The 18,573-nt window shown below is 44.2% G+C and overlaps 1 protein-coding gene across 9 annotated transcripts in view; it reads right to left on the bottom strand.

Moving 5' to 3' along the window:
- CDH18 (cadherin 18) overlaps positions 1 to 18,573 on the bottom strand; it is a 1,028,199-nt gene that overhangs the window by 10,550 nt on the left and 999,076 nt on the right. For 8 of the 9 annotated variants that reach the window (XM_074987814.1, XM_074987813.1, XM_074987811.1 and 5 more), the window contains 2 exons: positions 14,426 to 14,543; positions 4,001 to 4,252 (listed from right to left, as the gene is read on the bottom strand). In XM_074987814.1, coding sequence (XP_074843915.1) covers positions 4,001 to 4,252; positions 14,426 to 14,543 — 370 coding nt within the window. Of the gene's footprint in view, positions 1 to 4,000; positions 4,253 to 7,228; positions 7,351 to 14,425; positions 14,544 to 18,573 lie in introns of those variants that run through there. The other variant, XM_074987818.1, reaches the window with a different exon arrangement.

Here is an 18,573-nt window from a genome sequence, read left to right as displayed (position 1 = left end):
TGGCTACCCCTCTGATACTTATAGACTAGTCAGTTTAACTTCTGTGCTGGGAAAAATAATGGAGCATATAATTAAGGAATTCATCTGCAAACACCTGTATGTAAATAAGGCTATAGGTTAGAGCCAGCATGGATTTGTAAAGAACAAATTATGTCAGACCAATCTGATAGCTTTTATTGACAGGATAACAAGTCTTGTGGACAAGGGGGTAAGGGGTAGATGTCGTATACCTGGACTTTAGTAACACATTTGACATGGTCTCAGATAATCTTCTTATCAATAAACTAAGCAAATATAACTTAGATGGGGCCACTACAAGGGGGGTGCATAACTGGCTGGATAACCATTTTCAGAGAGTAGTTATTAATGGTTCTCAGTCACGCTGGAAGGGTATAACAAATGGGGTTCCACAGGGATCTGTTTTGGGACCAGTTTTGGTCAATATCTTCATCAGTGATTTAAATATTGGCATAGAGAGTATGCTTATTAAGTGTGCAGATGATACCTAGCTGTGAGGAGTTGCAACTGTTTTGAAGGCGAGGCTCATAATTCAGATTCATCTGGACAAACTGGAGAAATGGTCTGAGGTAAACAAGAAATGCAAAGTACTCCACTTGGGGAGGAACAATCAGCTTCATACATATAGAATGGGAAGCGACTGTCTAGGAAGGAGTACTGCGGAAAGGGACTTAGGGGTCATAGCATACAACAAACTAAATATGAGTCAATGGTGTGACACTGTTGCCAAAAAAGCAAACATGATTCTGGGATGTATTAACAAGAATGTTGTGAGCAAGAGATGAGAAATCATTCTTCTGTTCTACTTGGCACTCATTAGGCTTCAATTGGAGTATTTTGTCCAGTTCTGGGCACCACGTTTCAAGAAAGATGTGAAGAAATTGGAAAAGGTCCAGAGAAGAGCAACAAGAATGATTAAAGGTCTAGAGAACATGAGCTATGAGGGAAGAATGAAAGACCTGGGCTTGTTTAATTTAGAAAAGAGAAGATTTAGAGGGGACATAATAGTGGTTTTCAAGTACTGCAATGCAGGTTACAAGGAGGAGGGAGAAAAATTATTCTCCTTGGCCTCTGAGGATAGGACAAGGAGCAATGGACTTACACTGATGCAAGGGATGTTTAGATTAGACATTAGGAAAAACTTCTTAACTGTCAGAGTGGTTAAACATTGGAATAGATTAACTAGGGAGGTTCTGAAATATCCATTGCTGGTGATATTTAAGAGCAGGTTAGACAGACATCGATGGGGGATGATCTAGATCATGGGTTTCCAAACTGGGAAGCATGAAGAAATTCTGACGGGGGGGGGGTGTTGAGGTGACCCAGTCTACCCCCAACACTTCATTCCCCATACTCCAAGAAAGAGCTGGCCTTTGCTTCTAGATCTCAGCCCCTGCCATTTTACGTGAGTGACCCGGTGCATCTGCTATAAAAAGCAGGTTGCCGACAAAGACCCACATGGAGCTAGCTGCTTCTTGCAAAGGAGTGTGGGTTGGGGGGAAGAGGATGAGGATAGGTTTGGATGTGGGGCTGCGGGATCCTGGCTTGGAGAAGGGGAGGGAGATGGGGTAAGAGCGGGGGGGGGGCTGGTGATGCCTGGCTTTGCGGGAGGGGAGAGGCTCAGGTGGGTGGCCCCGGCTTGGGCTGGCCCCAGCAGCTGGTGGGTGGGCAGGCAGCTCTGGCAGCGCAGGGATTAGGTGGGTGGGCTGCTGGGGCTGCACCAGGCACCCAGAAGGTTGGGGCTGTGCCGTTAGCCTGGATGGTCCATAGTTGGCCTCCGGGCTGGGATGGGGCTGGCACAGTGTCCAGCACCCCAGCCAGGGCTGCACCTGGTTGCTGCAGGGCCCGGGCTACACCTGCAGCTCTGGGACCATGCCAGCAGCCCATTTGGTGTGGAGCTGGTCCCCATCGGGCCCAGACTATGTCCAGCATGGGGCTGGAACCAGCCATCACAGCCTGTGGCAAGGGTTAAGGTCAAGCTGGAGATAAGCGGGCCCCAGGCTAGAGGGGGGACACTAAGGCTTCAGCAGTCAGTGCACGGCTCGGGGCAGGGTGGCACAACTCCATTGAGTCTGCTTTCTGTTATTTTCCAGACAAGTTTTCTGGCAACCCCATTCATAAATTAGTATACAGTCCATTCAGTGTTGATGTCAATACATTGCCAGAAGTATGGCAAGAATAAGCAAGGGAAATAAAATCTGAATCAAGTGCAAAAAAGTTTAAAAACTTAAGCTTGGAGGAATTTTGGATAAAATATTTCCCAGTGTACTTGAAAGGTGGAGAAGTGCTACACATTATTCTTCCATTTTTGTAAATACACTCATGAGAACAAAGCTTTTTAAGTTTACTCACATTAAAAACGAAACAAAGAAATCGAGTGGATGTCAAAAACGATTTACGTTGTGTACTTTCATCTTTCAAACCCAGGATTTCCCAACTTGTGAAGAAAAGGCAGCATCAGACTTCACATTAAATTCATTTAGTTTCTGCTGTTTTTGATGTTAAATTACATTTTTATTAAATTTTTGGTCTAAAAAACCTATTTGTGCTTATTTTTAATTTTAAATAACATTTTTATATCAAGCTTTTGTGTTTATTTTAAATTATGACTTAAATTTTTGGTTAAAAGTGCGGGTTGATGATGGCAAAGAAGAGGTGGTGGTGTGAAGGTCTCAAAAATCAAAAGGGGGGCGTAAAGCTGAAAAGTTTGGGAACCACTGATCTATATGGTATTTGGTCCTGCCAAGAGGTCCCTTCCAGTTCTAGTGTTCTGTGATTCTATGACTGTCTACTGTAGCCATGTAGCGTCCCTCTTAAATCAGAGGCTCATGTTCGTACAGCAGTCTGCCAGAATATAGCAAGCAAAAAATATAATGACTAAGAAGGAACTTCTCAATGGCACGAAGGGCAATTGGGTCTCATCCTCTGATTTACAAATGAGATTTGGATGCCTAAGTTCTGCTTTTTAAAAGCTTCCCCTAATACTTATGTTATTTTCAATGCTGCATAAAAGATCTTGATACCTAGTTCCTACTAAAATTAATAATCAATTAACTGTCAAATTAAAACAGGCAAGGTTTTGGTTTTTTCCCTTTGAAAAAGCACTCACATGCTCTTGGATGTTCGTGTTATTGTATTTGCATATATTATGACTCATTTGACAAAAAGTGCATTTGTACATTTTAAAATTATACTCCAAAATCCATGAAATGGCTGAGATAAACTGTGGCAAAAGGAATCATAGAATCAGTAGAATGAGCCCAGGCCTTTCAGATAAATTCATGAATGTTTGAGATGTATGTGGGTCACAAGAAAAGCCCACTGGTTTAAAAATTCTTCGTCCTGCATAAAAATACATGCATACTACAGTGTGTTTATATATAGCATGTTGTAACTCTGCCAAATGAGAGTATTAAGTAATGGGCAAATTAAAACTTGTCGGGGTAAATACAGATTCAAAGAAATTTGTCTGATGAAATCATTTTATTATTTAATATGTCCCCAACCCCTCTTGATTATGTTGTGCACTACTATCAGCTCATCTCGCAAAGATAATTAGAAAGTAGTTTTTGTAACGTGTTTGAAAGTAATTGTTGTTGTAAAGTCCTTCTCACACGGTAATGTGGTTCAAAAATCTTTTTTCCTATCTCTCTCTATCACTCTTCCAACTGTTCCAGAGATGATCCTTGAATCATTTGCTTTCTGAAATCTTTCCAAATTACCTGGGAGGATCTGCAATGCTAATAACTCATTGACCTCTGACAATTTGTTTTTATGGGATGCCATTTTTTCATCAGCATGTTTTAAAGGCATTTTTCCTATTCATTTTAGTAAACCTCTACATAAAATACAGTTTATATTTCTAATTGTCTTTTTTCACAAGTAATCCCTGATTCAGAAACACATTATATTATGGGTTACTACTGCCAAATTTTGAAGGCTAATAAAAGTGTATCACTGTTTAACTACGAAAGTGGCTTACCCAGAAGAATGATGACACAAAGCAGAATTGCAATTAAGGCTCCTGTGCTCAAACCAGCTGAGGAAAGGAAAGCTTCAGCATGACAGGTCCGAACGCGCCCATCTCCCTCACATGCACAGACCCTGATCATAAGGGTGCTGCTGCTGCTGAGAGAAGGGATTCCACTATCAGAAATCACAATTGGGAGGTAGTAGACATCTTGAACAGTTCGACTGAATCTCCGCCGTCTGGTCAGGATACTGGCTGTGTTATCTATAACCACAAAAGGAGGACACCATGGCTTACTGAAAAATAATTATGAGCATTTATTGTTTCTATCATGCCAAAGGGTGTGAGAGACAGCTCAAAAACAGGAAGTCCCTGCTTCAAAGGGCTTTAAACATGGCAGGATAAAGATGTGTGGAACAGGAAAACAATACAGGTAGGTGAGGTGGGGATCAGACAGGATTATGGAATATAATTTATATGTTAGCTTTGCTAGTTTGCACATATTTGTTGGTGGGTAAATTTACTTTGATAAAGTTTTTGGGTCTGATTCTCACTTTTGCACAGCCACCATTGTGTAAAAAGTCTTCAGAATAAATGAGAATAGGGCCCTGAAATAAAACTCCTTCTTAGCAGCAGAAGTTAGTTATCAGAAGAGGTCTGACCAAAATGTACCCCTTGTGGGCAGTCCCAGGTGGAGAAGAGCTGAGGGTGTGTGTTAAGACAGGGAGCATGTTAGAAGTTAGAAGGTGATCGTTAAGCTTGAGGGAATAGGCAAATAAATTTGAGTCACAGCAGAACAGAACAGAGGAGAGAGTTAAAATCACGCTGAATATCATTACTTTGAAGTTACTCAGGTATAGCTGTCATGCATGCAGTTAACAATAGTAATTATTTTTCATTCTACATTTTGTGATCACATAAACCATAGGGAGGTATCCCTTTCAGAGGCAAGTGGTTGTGGTGGTGGTGATTGTGGGGAGGTAGGATTGAGTCCTGTCTAGGTCACCGTTGCAAGGCAGATTTAGCACTCCACACACCCAGAAGCTTTTGCAATTGGGTGTAGTAGTTGTGGGGTCTGCTCCTGTGCCTGTGGCTGGGTCTGATTCCAGGAGGGAAAGCAGTCTGAAGAGATGCTTTGCTAACGGCCAGGTGCCCCAGAGAAGTTGAGGCAGAAGCAGGCTGGTGTCCCGCACTCTGCAGCACTTTGCAGCAGGTTAGAGATGTTATTAACCCTCTCCGATCGAACACGTGCCATGTTAATTATAGCAAAGGGAAACTGGGAAGGAAAATAACTTGTTCTGGTTTAGCCATATGCTTTGGACGTTGTTTTGATTTTAGCTGAACTGTCCTAGTGACCTTTCCCAGCTAGTGTGAATCACCACTTTTTCTTTAAATGTAGTAATAGGGAAAGGGTCATTTCTGGTTTCTTCTTCTTGGGTTTTGAATTTCCTTGTAAAAGATTTTTTTTTAAAATCTGTACACTTCTGACAGAACTAAGTGATTGGTTAACCAGTTAGCTGATTGGCTAGCAGTTATCCACAGCAGAGATTGCATTTGCATGGATTCCAACTGAGGACTTCTACAAGCAAGTGACAAGACGATGTTTCAGACTCCAAATTGTGCTGATGTGGTGATCAAAGACATCAACTTAGGTGAATGCCAAGGCTGCTCCCCTAGCTGACATTCCAAGTGCTGAAGCTGGGGGCCCACAAGAGACTTAAAAAATAATTTGCCTCTATAGGCTTTGTAGCAGGGTTAGGCCAGAGGCTCCAGCAGAATGGGAAACTGGCAGCCCAAAAGGGAAAATGACCTGCTAAATACAAGCAGAGGTTAAACCCGTGAACCCCAAGTGGGGCATAGGTCATTCACAAGCCTCCTCCATCTGGTTCTATCTTGGGCAATGCCTTCAATCTGGCCCCATGAATATCCCAGTTCTTGTGCTTCCATGACTGTAGATCTCCTCCATGTTATTCGGGTCTTCCTCGGCTGCGTTTCCCCTGGTGATTCCATTTTAGGGCATGTCGAACAATACTGGATGGGGATTTCCTCAAAGTATGTCCCAGCCATCCCCATTTTCTCCTTTTTATTTGGATCCCCGCTGGCTCTTGGCTTGTTCGTGTCCACAGATGTTCATTCGTGACTTTGTCTTGCCATCTCATTTGTAATATGTACCTCAGGCATCTATTCAAAAATGTCTGCAGTTTGTGTGTTGAGGACTTCGTGGTGCGCCATGATTCACAGGCATACAGCAGGAGGGACTTTACATTTGCTGTAATGATCCATGCTGACACTGCTGTCCACTCAATTAGGGATCCAATTGCATCCTTGGACAATAGCATACCTACTCCTTGCCTGTGTGGCGCATCATCCTCCTCATGCCCTGAATAAATAAGGGTTTCACCTGTTCTAGACGCAGTTGTCCTGATTGTATCCATCTGGTTTCACACAGCCCCAAAACTGCCAGCTTGTATTGTCGTATTTCTGCTGCTATTTGTGCTGTCTTGCCAGCCTCATACATTGTTCTAACATTCTATGTTCCAATCTGAGCTGTAGTTCTGGGTGAGAGAAGGGTCATCTGCGATGCAGCCTCCTCTTGGCTTTCGCTGCCCCGCTTCATAATCATTCCAGCCGGATTTCCTGCTGTTCCCCAGACACGACAAGTTAAGGTTTTCCTTGTGGATGTTTCTGTAACAGTTTTCTTTTTACGGGCAGGGTTGTTAGCCCTACGCCAACCCCTTATCGTCGAGGAGAGGTTGGATCACTCTTTGTCTGGTCTCTACCCATTGACTTGTCTGACAAGGGAGACCCTACCAGGAGCGTAAAGCTCCAGCCAGCAAAGCTCTCTGGGTCATTGAGACACACAAGCCCCCCAACCATGACAAGATGATGATCCATCTGAAGGGACAAGCAGAGGACAGCAGGGCAATTACAAGCAGCAGGGAGGAGGCTGGCTCAGGCAGATGAAGGCCAGCTGTCTCCACTGTTGGCTTGATGAGGAGGAGGTCCCTGGGGTTCCTGGAGTGGCTGGCTGCTGGCCATCCATACCAGTTGCTGCCCTATGGTTGCACTGAGGGTGTGCTGCAGGAGCTCATTGGTTTGCTGCTTCTAGCACTCAGCTTCCTGCCGCAGGGTTTCTGGGTCTGTGCAGCTTTAAACATGGTTGGATGCAGCTACCACAGAGGCCTGCTGCTGCAGCCCAGGGCATCTCCACGTGCCATTTGGCTGGTGTCATGGAGGACTGCTTTTTCGAAAGAGCGGCCCATGGAACATCTCCACATATTTCCTTTAGAAAGACTCTTTCAAAAGGGGGTGCTCTTCTTATTACAGGGTTGGAGGAAAGGCATGTTGTTCCTTTCTGTAACCTAAATCAGACAGAAATAATACCTTTGGTCATGACCTGGAAGTTGGGTAAGAGTACAAAAATTAAATCCAAGAAATTGATGATCAAATCCAAATTTTGCTAACACATGAAGAAGATAGTCACAGGCCTACCACCATTTAAAGAGCTTTGGCACTGAAATAAACAAGTGCAAAGGGTTCCTTATCTGAGCTATGTCTTTTATGAAGGAAGCCTACCTAATTTAGGTGTACAACATGTGAGAGAACTTTGTCCAAACACTTAGCAAGCACTTTTGCAAAAATCTTAGTATCACAATTTATTGAAAAAAAAAAAAGCCTTTCCTGGGTTTAGGAATATCTGAAATTACGTCTCTTAGGCTATGTGTACACTAGAGAGTTTTGTTGACAAAACTCATGGAGTGTCCACATTACAAAGGCATTCCGTCAACAGTAAACTGACAGAACATGGCACTTCTGTTGACTGCATTCTGCCATACCCCCATGAGACAGAATGCCTCTCTCAACAGATATCTGTCAACAGAAAGCCAGTCTGGACATTCATGGGGGGTGGGGGTGGGGTGTCTTCTGTTGACAGAAAAGTGCTCTTTGGTGCCAGCCAGGTACCCTGGGGGATGCCCTGTCCAGAGCAAGCAGAGCTCTATGGTCCCTTCCTCTGGCCATTTTTAAACGTGCAGGGAGCCCCAGAAACCCTGTGGCAGGAAGCTGAGAGCGTGGCAGCAGCCCAGCAGCATGCCATCTGCTCAATGCCCTCAGAGCCACTCCTAGCAGTAGATCTGGTGAGATTGCCTCTAGCGACTCCCCTGGCCTCTAGTGACTCCTCTGGCCCTTCCAAGGACAGAGATGCCCAAGTTCTTGATCTGATTCATGTGACACACCTGGATCAATGATAATGAGAATGCCTCCAGAAATCTGCATATATTCTAGCTAAGCAGGATGTGTAAGTCAAATTATGGCAAATGAAAGAGGACTGGTGGAAATATCAAGCAGTTAAATTCCAAGATGCAGTTGATAGACATGATTTTAAAGCATTCTAACTTGGGCTGAAGGCAGCATATGGGCCACGCAGTGATGACTGCACACCAGAGCACTCTATGACTGCTGAGCTGCACATTTTCATAAAGTATTGGACCAGATCTCAACTTTTAACTGCAGTATTCTTAAAGAGATTCCTCAGCGGGCTAATGATTTACAGCTGGCCATACCATCAACTCCTGATGCGGTACAAAAAGCTGTTTAACAGATGAAATCTGGAAAGGCACCTGGCAGTGATGCAGTTTCATCAGAAATTTATAAAACTGCTGGTGACCAGCTGATGTAATGTCTCAGTTGTTTATTTAGTGCCATTTTGGAGAAGGAGCTATTCCCCCTGGACTTCAAAGATGCCCTGATTGTATATGCATACAAGAGAAAAGGTCACCATGCATGTTGTGATGACCATCAGGGCATCTCTCTGCTCTCTGTAGCTGGTAAGATCTTGACCTGTATCCTTTACAACCAGTGCTCTCTATGCGGTCAAAAATGGTATAATGCCTGAAAGCCAGTGCGGATTTGTGTTGGTCAAGGCACTGCCAATAGGATATTTACAGCCAGACAGATACAAGAGAAATGTAGAGAGCAAGATCAGGATCGCTATATGATTTTCATCAATTTGACCAAGGCATTTGACATGGTCAACAGAAATGGGCTCTGGAAAATACTCAGACAAATTGGCTGTCCTGAAACGTATATTAACATTGTTCAATCTTTTCATGATGGCATTCTTGGTCACATCCTTAACAATGGGCACACTTCAGCACCTTTTGAAATATCAAATGATACAAGGCAAAGATGTGTCCTTGCTCCTCTCTTGTTCAACGTTTACTTTTCAATGATGCTGTTAGGTGCTTTTAAGGACTGCACGTTGGGCATACCTATTAAGTTCTGAACAGATAGCAGTAATTTCAATCTTCAGAGACTTCAGGCTCACACGGAAGTGGTTAATACAGCTATCCATGACCTTCCGTTTGCTGATGAATGTGCCTTGTTGGCTCATTCAGTGAAGGATGCACAGGAGCTTTTTGATAGCTTTGTTACTTCTGCTCACTGCTTTAAAGTTACAGTGAGCCTCAAGAAGACAGAAGTTACACCTCAGCTTTCCAAACAGGAAAGAGCCCAGCACTCCAGCGATCACTGCTGCTGATACAGTCCTTAAGGCTGTTGACAAGTTCCGCGACCTCAGAAGTGTACTGTCCTCTAGTATAAACGTAGATCAAGATGTATGTGCTCATTTAGCCAAAGCCAATTTGGAAAATTGACCAAACACCTATGAAATGACCCTTGTATTAAACTCCATAACAATTCAGCAGTTTATCAGGCAGTTGTTCTGAATATCCTGCTGTATGGCTCAGAGTCATGGACAATATATCACCACCATGTTTTGAAACTTGATCAGTTCCATATGTGCTGTCTGAGGAAGATTGCCCATGTGAATCAGTGGGACAAAATTCCTCACACAGAGGTTCTTAAACTGTGTGGTGTCATGGGCAAGGAAGCAATGTTTATGAACAGTTTGGCTGGATTAGTCATGTTATGATGATGGAAGACACATGGATACCAAAGATGGCCTTCTATGGCCAGCGTGCTCAAGGAAAGTGCTTTATTGGTGGTCAGTATAAGTGCTATAAAGACATCTTAAAGGCCAATGTGAAGTCATGCAGCGTATCTCCCAGTGATCTGGAAACTCTAATGTAGGACAGATTATCATGGCTGCAACCCATTGTACTGGTAAGCTTAATTGCTTTGAGAGTCAGCATATCCAGGCATTAAAGGAAAAATGAAGGCTCTAAAAAGAAGTACAACCCCTGCAGTTGCCAGTTTTTTATGTGATGTTTGTAATCAGCTCTGCCAATCAAGGATCAGTTTAATCACTCACCAACAGCATCACAGAAGATGAGATCCATCAATTGATGACTCAGTCCAGAAGAAGCCCAGAAATTCAGACTCCTGTTGCTTATGATATGATGATTGATAAGCTACATAAGCTCAGATAAATATATTTTAGCCTTGATGTTCTGAGGCTTAATCTACACTGCTCTGGAAGATTGACACACTCACGGTCTATCTTCTGGGGTTGATTTCACGCACACATGAAATCAAGCTCTCAGAGATCAAAGTTGACCTTGTGTTCCTCACAAGAGGAGGGGAATAAGGAACGTTGATAGGAGAAACTCTCCCATCAACCTTCCCTTGTTAAGACAGATGAGTTATCTGAGCTAATTGGCATAGCTAAAATTGTGTATCTGCGGTCAACTTCCATGTTTAGTATAGACATACCCTTAAGGGTGTGTCTACACTTGCATTCCTCTTTCAAAAGAGGCATGCAAATGAGGTAAATTGAAAATGCAAATTAGGTCTAAATTTGCATGTCCAACACCTCATTTGCATATTCTAATTTTGAAAGAGCTTCTTTCAAAAGAAGAAAGCCAGTATAGATGCTGCTCTTTTGAAAGTAAACCCATCTTCGAAAGAGCAGCATCTACACTGGCTTTCTTCTTTTGAAAGGAAGCTCTTTTGAAATTAGAATATGCAAATGAGGTGCCAAATACGCAAATTTATACATCATTTGCATTTTCGATTTGCCTCATTTGCATACCTCTTTCAAAAGAGGAATGCAAGTGTAGACACACCCTTAGGCTATGTCTACACTAGCACACTACATCGAAGTAGCCTATTTCGAAGTAAGGACATCAAAATAGGCTACTTCGACATGTATCATCTACACGTCCTCTAGGGCTGGTGCCATCGACGTTCAACATCGAAGTAGCAATGGAGAATGTCGAAAGGAGCTGCCCCGGAAGGAAATGTGGAACGTCCACACACACAAGTGCTCCCCGTCAAAATAAGGGGCCAGCAAAGCCCCAAGCCGCTCCCTTAAAGGGCCCCTCGCAGACACACACGGCCTGCACAGCACGAGATCCACAGAGCCAACAACCGGTTGCAGACCCTGTGCACGCAGCATGGACCCCCAGCTTCAGCAGCAGCAGCAGCAGCAGCCAGAAGCCTGGGCTAAGGGCTGCTGCACGCGGTGACCATAGAGCCCGCAGGGGCTGGACAGAGCATCTCCCAACCCCTCAGCTGATGGCCACCATGGAGGACCCCATTATTTCTAAGTAGCAGGATGCAGATCGTCTATACACACCCTACTTCGACGTTGAACGTTGAAGTAGGGCACTATTCACATCTTCGGATGGGAATAGTGATTTCAACGTCTCGCTGCCTAACGTTGATTTCAACCTCGAAATAGCAGACAGCACGCATAGATGCGACGCATGCTATTTCAACATTGTGCCGGCTACTTTGAAGTAGCTGGCTAGTGTAGATGCACCCTTAAGCTGCGTCTACACGTGCACGCTACTTCGAAGTAGCGGCAGTAACTTCGAAATAGCGCCCGTCACGTATACACGTGTTGGGCGCTATTTCGAAGTGGAAATCGACGTTAGGCGGCGAGACGTCGAAGTCGCTAACCCCATGAGGGGATGGGAATAGCGCCCTACTTCGACGTTCAACATCGAAGTAGGGACGTGTAGACGATCCGCGTCCCGCAACATCGAAATAGCGGGGTCCTCCATGGCGGCCATCAGCTGGGGGGTTGAGAGATACTCTCTCTCCAGCCCTTGCGGGGCTCTGTGGTCACCGTGGGCAGCAGCCCTTAGCCCAGGGCTTCTGGCTGCTGCTGCTGCAGCTGGGGGTCCGTGCTGCATATACAGGGTCTGCAACTAGTTGTTGGCTCTGTGTATCTTGCACTGTTTAATGAAAGTGTGTCTGGGAGGGGCCCTTTAAGGGAGCGACTTGCTGTTGAGTCCGCCCCGTGACCCTGTCTGCAGCTGTGCCTGGCTCCCTTATTTCGATGTGTGCTACTTTGGCGTGTAGACGTTCCCTCGCTGTGCCTATTTCGATGTTGGGCTGAGCAACGTCGAAGTTGAACATCGACGTTGCCAGCCCTGGAGGACGTGTAGACGTTATTCATCGAAATAGCCTATTTCGATGTCGCAACATCGAAATAAGCTATTTCGAAGTTGGGTGCACGTGTAGACGTAGCCTTAGTGTCATAACTTCCAGAGTCACTTTTTAAAATAAGACTTAAGCTCCTAAATCACTTAGTCATTGTAACACTTAGGCTATGTGTATACTGTACAACTCCCTCCTCAGCCACTGAGTTTCGGAGTTTGGTTCAATTGAGTTGGGCTTGAGTGGCTCAAGCTGAAGGGCTAAAAATAGCAATTCAGACCTTTGGACTAAAGCGCCAGCCCAACTTCGAATGGCTGAGTCAGGGCTGCAATTTTCAGCCCTATACCCAAGCCCCATAAGCCTGAGTCAGATGTCCTGGGCCAGCCACAATGGTGCTATAATGTCTCACTGCAGTGTGTACTTGCACTTTGACTATTGAAAGTCAATGGGACTTCAGCCCCTAAATCACTAAGGTGTTGCAACACTGAGTATAGCAACAAATAACTATCTTGGTCTCACCATGCCTCAGTGCCCCATTTCTAAAATGGGAATAAGTGGTATTTCCCTACCACACAAGGATGTTGTGATGGAAAATACATGGAAAATTGTGAGGTGCTCATGCATCTGATGAAGCAGGTCTTTGCCCACGAAAGGTTATGCTCTGAAATATCTGTTAGTCTATAAGGTGCCACAGGACTTCTTGTTGTTTTTGAAGATACAGACTAACTTGGCTACCTCTCTGAGGCTGTGAATGTGCAGCAACTCGTTAGCATAATGATGGCTGTGCGCACTTTGAAATGGCTGTTTTCGTAATGCACACCGCCCATGTAGCCAGGGGCCTTTTGAAACAGCCCCCTGATTTCAAAAGCCCCTTCTTTCCAAAACCAGATGGGAATAAAGGGCTTTTGAAATCAGAGCGGTCATTTCAAAAGGCCCCTGGCTACATGGGCGGCATGAGTTTTGAAACCATCAGTTTCAAAGCATGTGCAGCTGCCACTGTGCTAATGAGGCGTTGCTTATTCATGGAAGTGCCTCATTACCATAACCCCTCCGAAAGGAGGGTCTAGTGTGGCCAGAGCCTGATAGTAGGTAAGGGGAGCCAACTAAACTTTCCAGTTATTTATGTAGAGGCAAATCTTCTCCCATGGCTGATATTGAAACATCTTGTTGAAAAAATAATAGATGAGAAGCCATAGCTGTAGCAGAGACGTCTATCGCCACCCCCGCAACTCAAAAAAGGCTCACAAAGGAAAATCTTCAAACTTGCTTTCATATTGGTCCTCCATGACAATTATCACACAAGATTATTTTTACATTGTTGCAGTTGAACATTTTCTGGGTGTTTAAATTGTGCAGTCTCCCATTTCTGTGGTAAGTTTTGTGGATATACCCTGCATAGATGTTCTTACAGGACCAATAAATAATAAGTGAAATGTGCTTTTAGAACTTGAACGTTCTTTCAGAAACAGATGCAGCTGTGGCTGCTCCAAGGCAGATAAGCATTTGTGGGCAAATAAGTGAGAAGAAGGGTTCTTTTGAAGATGGGGTTTGTGTTTGAAAGAGCCATGTCTACATTGCTCTTCTTCTTTTGAAAGAAGCTCTTTTGAAAGAATATGCAAATGCGGCCCCAGATATGTAAATCTGCACCTCATTTGCACTTTTGATTTCCTCATTTGCATGCCTCTTTCAAAAGCACAATGCTAGTGTAGGCACAGCCAAGCAGATCAACAGAGCAATCCGTTCTGTAGACAGAGAGCAGCAAGACTGTCCTGCCCTCAGTTGACAGAATGGCTGAACAGAAGTTCTCCAGACAGGGCTGCTAGGTGAACTGGAAACCCCCTCTGTCGACAAAAGTATTTACACTGCACTTCTGTGTGTTGATTTTCCCTGAGCTATGTCGACAGAAGGCCCCTATACTTTCTAGTGTAGACACAGCCACAGTGGCCTTGGAACAAACCACTTGAATTGATAGATTACAGTTTTCATCTCCTGACAAGAACCGTGTGCAAACTGAGCACAAACGCTTCATTCAGTGAGACAACTCAGACAAAATACATGCATATTTCTTACAGATTAATGTCTTTGATTTACCTTCATTGTCCCTTAAAGTAAAGTTGGGATTCAGAGAAAGACGTTCATCAAGAGAATAATGGAATCTTGGCCCATTGGCAGAGTTATCTTTGTCAGTGGCACTGATAGTCTGAATGACCTGAAATAAAAATTAAACAGTGAATATTTTGAAACTTCAACTTGCTCCAAATATTACATGACCTCAGCACAGTCTTTAAGTGTAGATTATTTTAATTTTCTACTTGGCTGCAGCCAAATTCAACCCATGAAACTACTGGCCCATTAGTTTGCTTTCTCTAAAATGAAATATTTTACACCCCATATTGCGGTGCAAGCTAAAAACAGCTGTACTTTATAAGAATTTAATATAATTTTGGTCAGGGCCCTGCTACAAAGATTTTCCTAATCAAGACCGCCTACTGGAGACTTCCAGAATTAGAATGATTGTCCATAAAATGTGAGTTTAATAATCTTCATTGAGATGATTCAGAGTAGACTAATTTCTCTAAAATATACCATCTTCTCTGTGTTGTTCCTACTAATCAAGTGCAAAAGAATTGACAATTTTGCTACTCTAACAATGCTTAGGTAAATCAATTCTTAAATCTGAGTGACAAACAATCAACACTAGCACTTTATTTAAAACTCTTTTTATGTCTAATTGCAAGAGGTACCCTAATTGCAAAAGAACAGAAGATGAAGAACAGCAATCATAACTGGTTTTAGTTGTGTTACTCCAGAGAAGCATGAGATGAGGTACCTCAATGCAGACATCGGCCGCGTCTACACGTGCACGCTACTTCGAAGTAGACAGAGTGGTCCAGTGAGGAGGGGGACTTGACCATCTATATCCCCTCCCACTCGTCCAGCAAGGCAACCGGAAGCTGGGCATCCCACGACATCGTTGAGGGACCTTGGGTACATGCATGGTCGGGCACGCTCCCCGATCATGGGGTGGGGGTCATCCACCAGCCAGCCAGCCGTGCACAGGACCAATGGTCCCAGGCAGCACACCTCACAGCATGGCATGGCACATGGCACCCCGTGGTTGTCCGCCGATGAGGGCCAGCACCTGCCTCTGGTGGACAGCACTGTAAGCCACATGTGGGGTGGGAGGTGGGCAGGCAGGGCTGAACAGCACCCAGGGACTGCTCAACACGGGCTGGGAATCCCCACCCAGGATGCTCCCTGGCCTGCACACCATCGAATGGGATGCCAGCCCCGAGGGGTGGGCGTCTTGAGGTGGGGGATGCCACCCCATGGTCAGGCCCCCCCGGGCCATAATATGGTACGAACAGGTTACTCCTCTCTCCATATAGCTTCACTACCTGGGGGTCGGGAGAGCCCTGCGCCATCCATTGTCCCAGAGATCCCCTGGTGGATGGAGCACAAGTGGTGTTCTCATCCATTCTCTCTGTGGAAGGAAGGGACCTGGGTAGAATTGCTGAGGTAAATGCCAGTTGCATAGGTGGTGTAGCAGAGAAGGATTTGGTTTCTTTGATCATCGGATTCTGTTTCAGGAACAAGGACTGCTAGGAAGAGATGGGATAAACCTAACAAAGAGAAGAAAGATCATCTTTGCGGGCAGGCTTGCAAACCTAGTGAGGAGGGCTCTAAACTAGGTTCATTGGGGGATGGTGACACAAGCCCTGAGGTAAGTGGGGAAGAAGTGGGGTACAACAAAGTAGGATTCCTTGGTGAAGAGGAGAAAGTGGGGCAATCAGCCACTTCTCTAAGGTGATTGTACACAAATGCAAGAAGCCTGGGAAACAAACAGGAGGGGCCCTGGCACAGTCTAAGAAGTATGAAGTGATTGGAATAACAGAGACTTGGTGGGATGACTCGCATAACTGGAACACTGTCATGGAAAGGTATAAACTGTTTAGGAGGGTCAGGAAGGGGAGAAGAAGAGGAGGAGTTGCACTCTATGTGATGGAGCATTTTGATTGCTCAGATCTCCAATATTAGGAGGGAGAAAAGCCAGCTGAGTGTCTTTGGGTTAAGCTCAAAGGTGGAAGCAATACAGGTGATGTTGTAGTTGGTGTCTGCTATAGACTGCCAGATGAGGGAGATGAGGCAGATGAGGATTTCTTCAGACAGCTAAGAGAAGCTTCCAAATCACAGTCCCTGGTTCTCATGGGAGACTTTAATTATCCAGACATTTGTTGGGAGAGCAATACAGCAGCACACAGACAATTCAGGAAGTTTTTGGAGAATGTTGGGGATAACTTCCTGGCATAAGGGCTGAAGGAACCAACCAAGGGTTGTGCACAACTTGACCTGCTGCTCACAAACAGAGAAGGACTAGCAGGAGAAATAGAAGTGGGTAGCAACCTGGGCTGCAGTGATCATGGGATGGTAGATTTCAGGATCCTTCCAAAAGGAAGAAAGATGAGCAGTAAAATACAGACCCTTGAATTCAAAAGAGCAGACTTGGACTCCCTGAGTGTATTGATGGGCAGAATCCCCTGGGAAACAAAGATGAAGGGGAAAGGAGTTTGGGAGAACTGGCAATATTTTAAAGAAGTCTTGCTGAAGGCACAGGAAAAAACAATCCTGCTCCATAGTAAGAAACGCAGATTTGGTATACAATCAGCTTGGCTTAGGGAAATTCTTGGTCAGCTTAAACTAAAAAAGATGCATATATGAAGTAGAAACTTGGACAGATAACTATCATCATCATCATCATCAATAACCGTGGGCTCAGTGCCCATTGGTGTCTGATGCCTCTCTCACTATTTCCTTCCATCTTTCCCGATCCAGTGCAGAGTGGCTTAGTTTCTGTAGACTAGCTCCGCACCAATCTACTACATCATCTAGTCATTCTCTCTGGGGTCTGTCTCTCCTATTCGAACCATCCATTATGCCGAATACCAGGGTCTTGATTTTTCGTTCATCGTTCATTCTGGAAATATGTCTAAATAGTTGTAGCTTCTGTTTTATAACCTTCTGCAGCAGGTTCTCTTTCGGCTGTATCTTCCTATATAATTCCTCAGTGGTGACCTTCTAGATCCATCCTATTCTCAGAATCTTTCTGAAACAACTCCTTTTGAACGCCAATATTCTTCTTTTTGAATGTTTCGTTATCACCCATGTCTCACATCTGTACAACATGCTGCTGAATACACGTTTTCAAGACGTCCAGCTTCGTTCTGAAGCTAATTGATTTGCTTTTCCAGATCTTACCCATCGCCTTCACACTTGCTCTTGCTTTCGCTATTCTAGTCGCTATTTCCTTCTTACAGTCTAGATCATACGTTAGGCTGCACCCCAGATATGTGAATTTCTCTACATTTTCTAGTTCAATAACATCCACACTGATCTTCCTTCCTACTTCCTTATCTCCAGATACCATTGTTTTATCGATGTTCATAATCAGCCCGTACCGCTTCCCTTCTTTGTTTAACACCCGCACCGCTTTCGCTAGCTTCTCCTCATCTTCCTCAATGATAACTATATCATTCACAAACTTCAAGTTGTTAATTCTTTTCCCATGCACAGATATCCCTTCTACCTCTTTCTTGATCTTGTCCAAAGCACTCTCCAGATGTGCGATGAAGATACTTGGCGATATTGGATCTCTTTGTCTCATACCTCTACTTGTTTTAAGCCAACTTCCCAACTCTCCGCATGTTCTCACTGCAGTCACCACGTTATCATTGATATCTTTCAACAACTGGATTAGTCTGCTATCCACTCCATATGACTCCAACACTGCCCAAGTCACTTTCTGATCTATACTGTCAAATGTCTTTTGAAAATCGATGAAGCAAGTATATACGTTTTTGTTCTTTCATCGAGCTTTCTCTGCTTGGTGCAATATCTCATCCATCACTGCACAATTTTCTCCCTGTTCATGAGCATTTCTTTGTTCTCATCTTTGATCGCCATCTGCTTTGGTTGCCATTTCCTATTAATATTCCTAATCGTTTTATACACCTCCCTGGTCTTACATTTGCCGTAATACCTAATATCTTCACATTGCTCCTCTAACCATTTCTTCCTATCCTTTCTGGCTGCTTTCCTTACCTCATTGCATTTCATCCTATATTACTGTTCTGTCATCTCAGGAACATCTCTTCTGATCTTCAATGCTCTTTTCTTTGAACCAACTTCACTGTCTTCTGGGTAATCCACTTCTTATTGATCTTTTCTTCTTCTGGAAAAGC

Source organism: Carettochelys insculpta, chromosome 2, assembly GCF_033958435.1.
Source record: "Carettochelys insculpta isolate YL-2023 chromosome 2, ASM3395843v1, whole genome shotgun sequence".
Taxonomy (NCBI): Eukaryota; Metazoa; Chordata; order Testudines; family Carettochelyidae; genus Carettochelys; species Carettochelys insculpta.
Note: the sequence above shows the minus strand (reverse complement) of the source record. Positions and strands in the feature narration are given on the sequence as shown.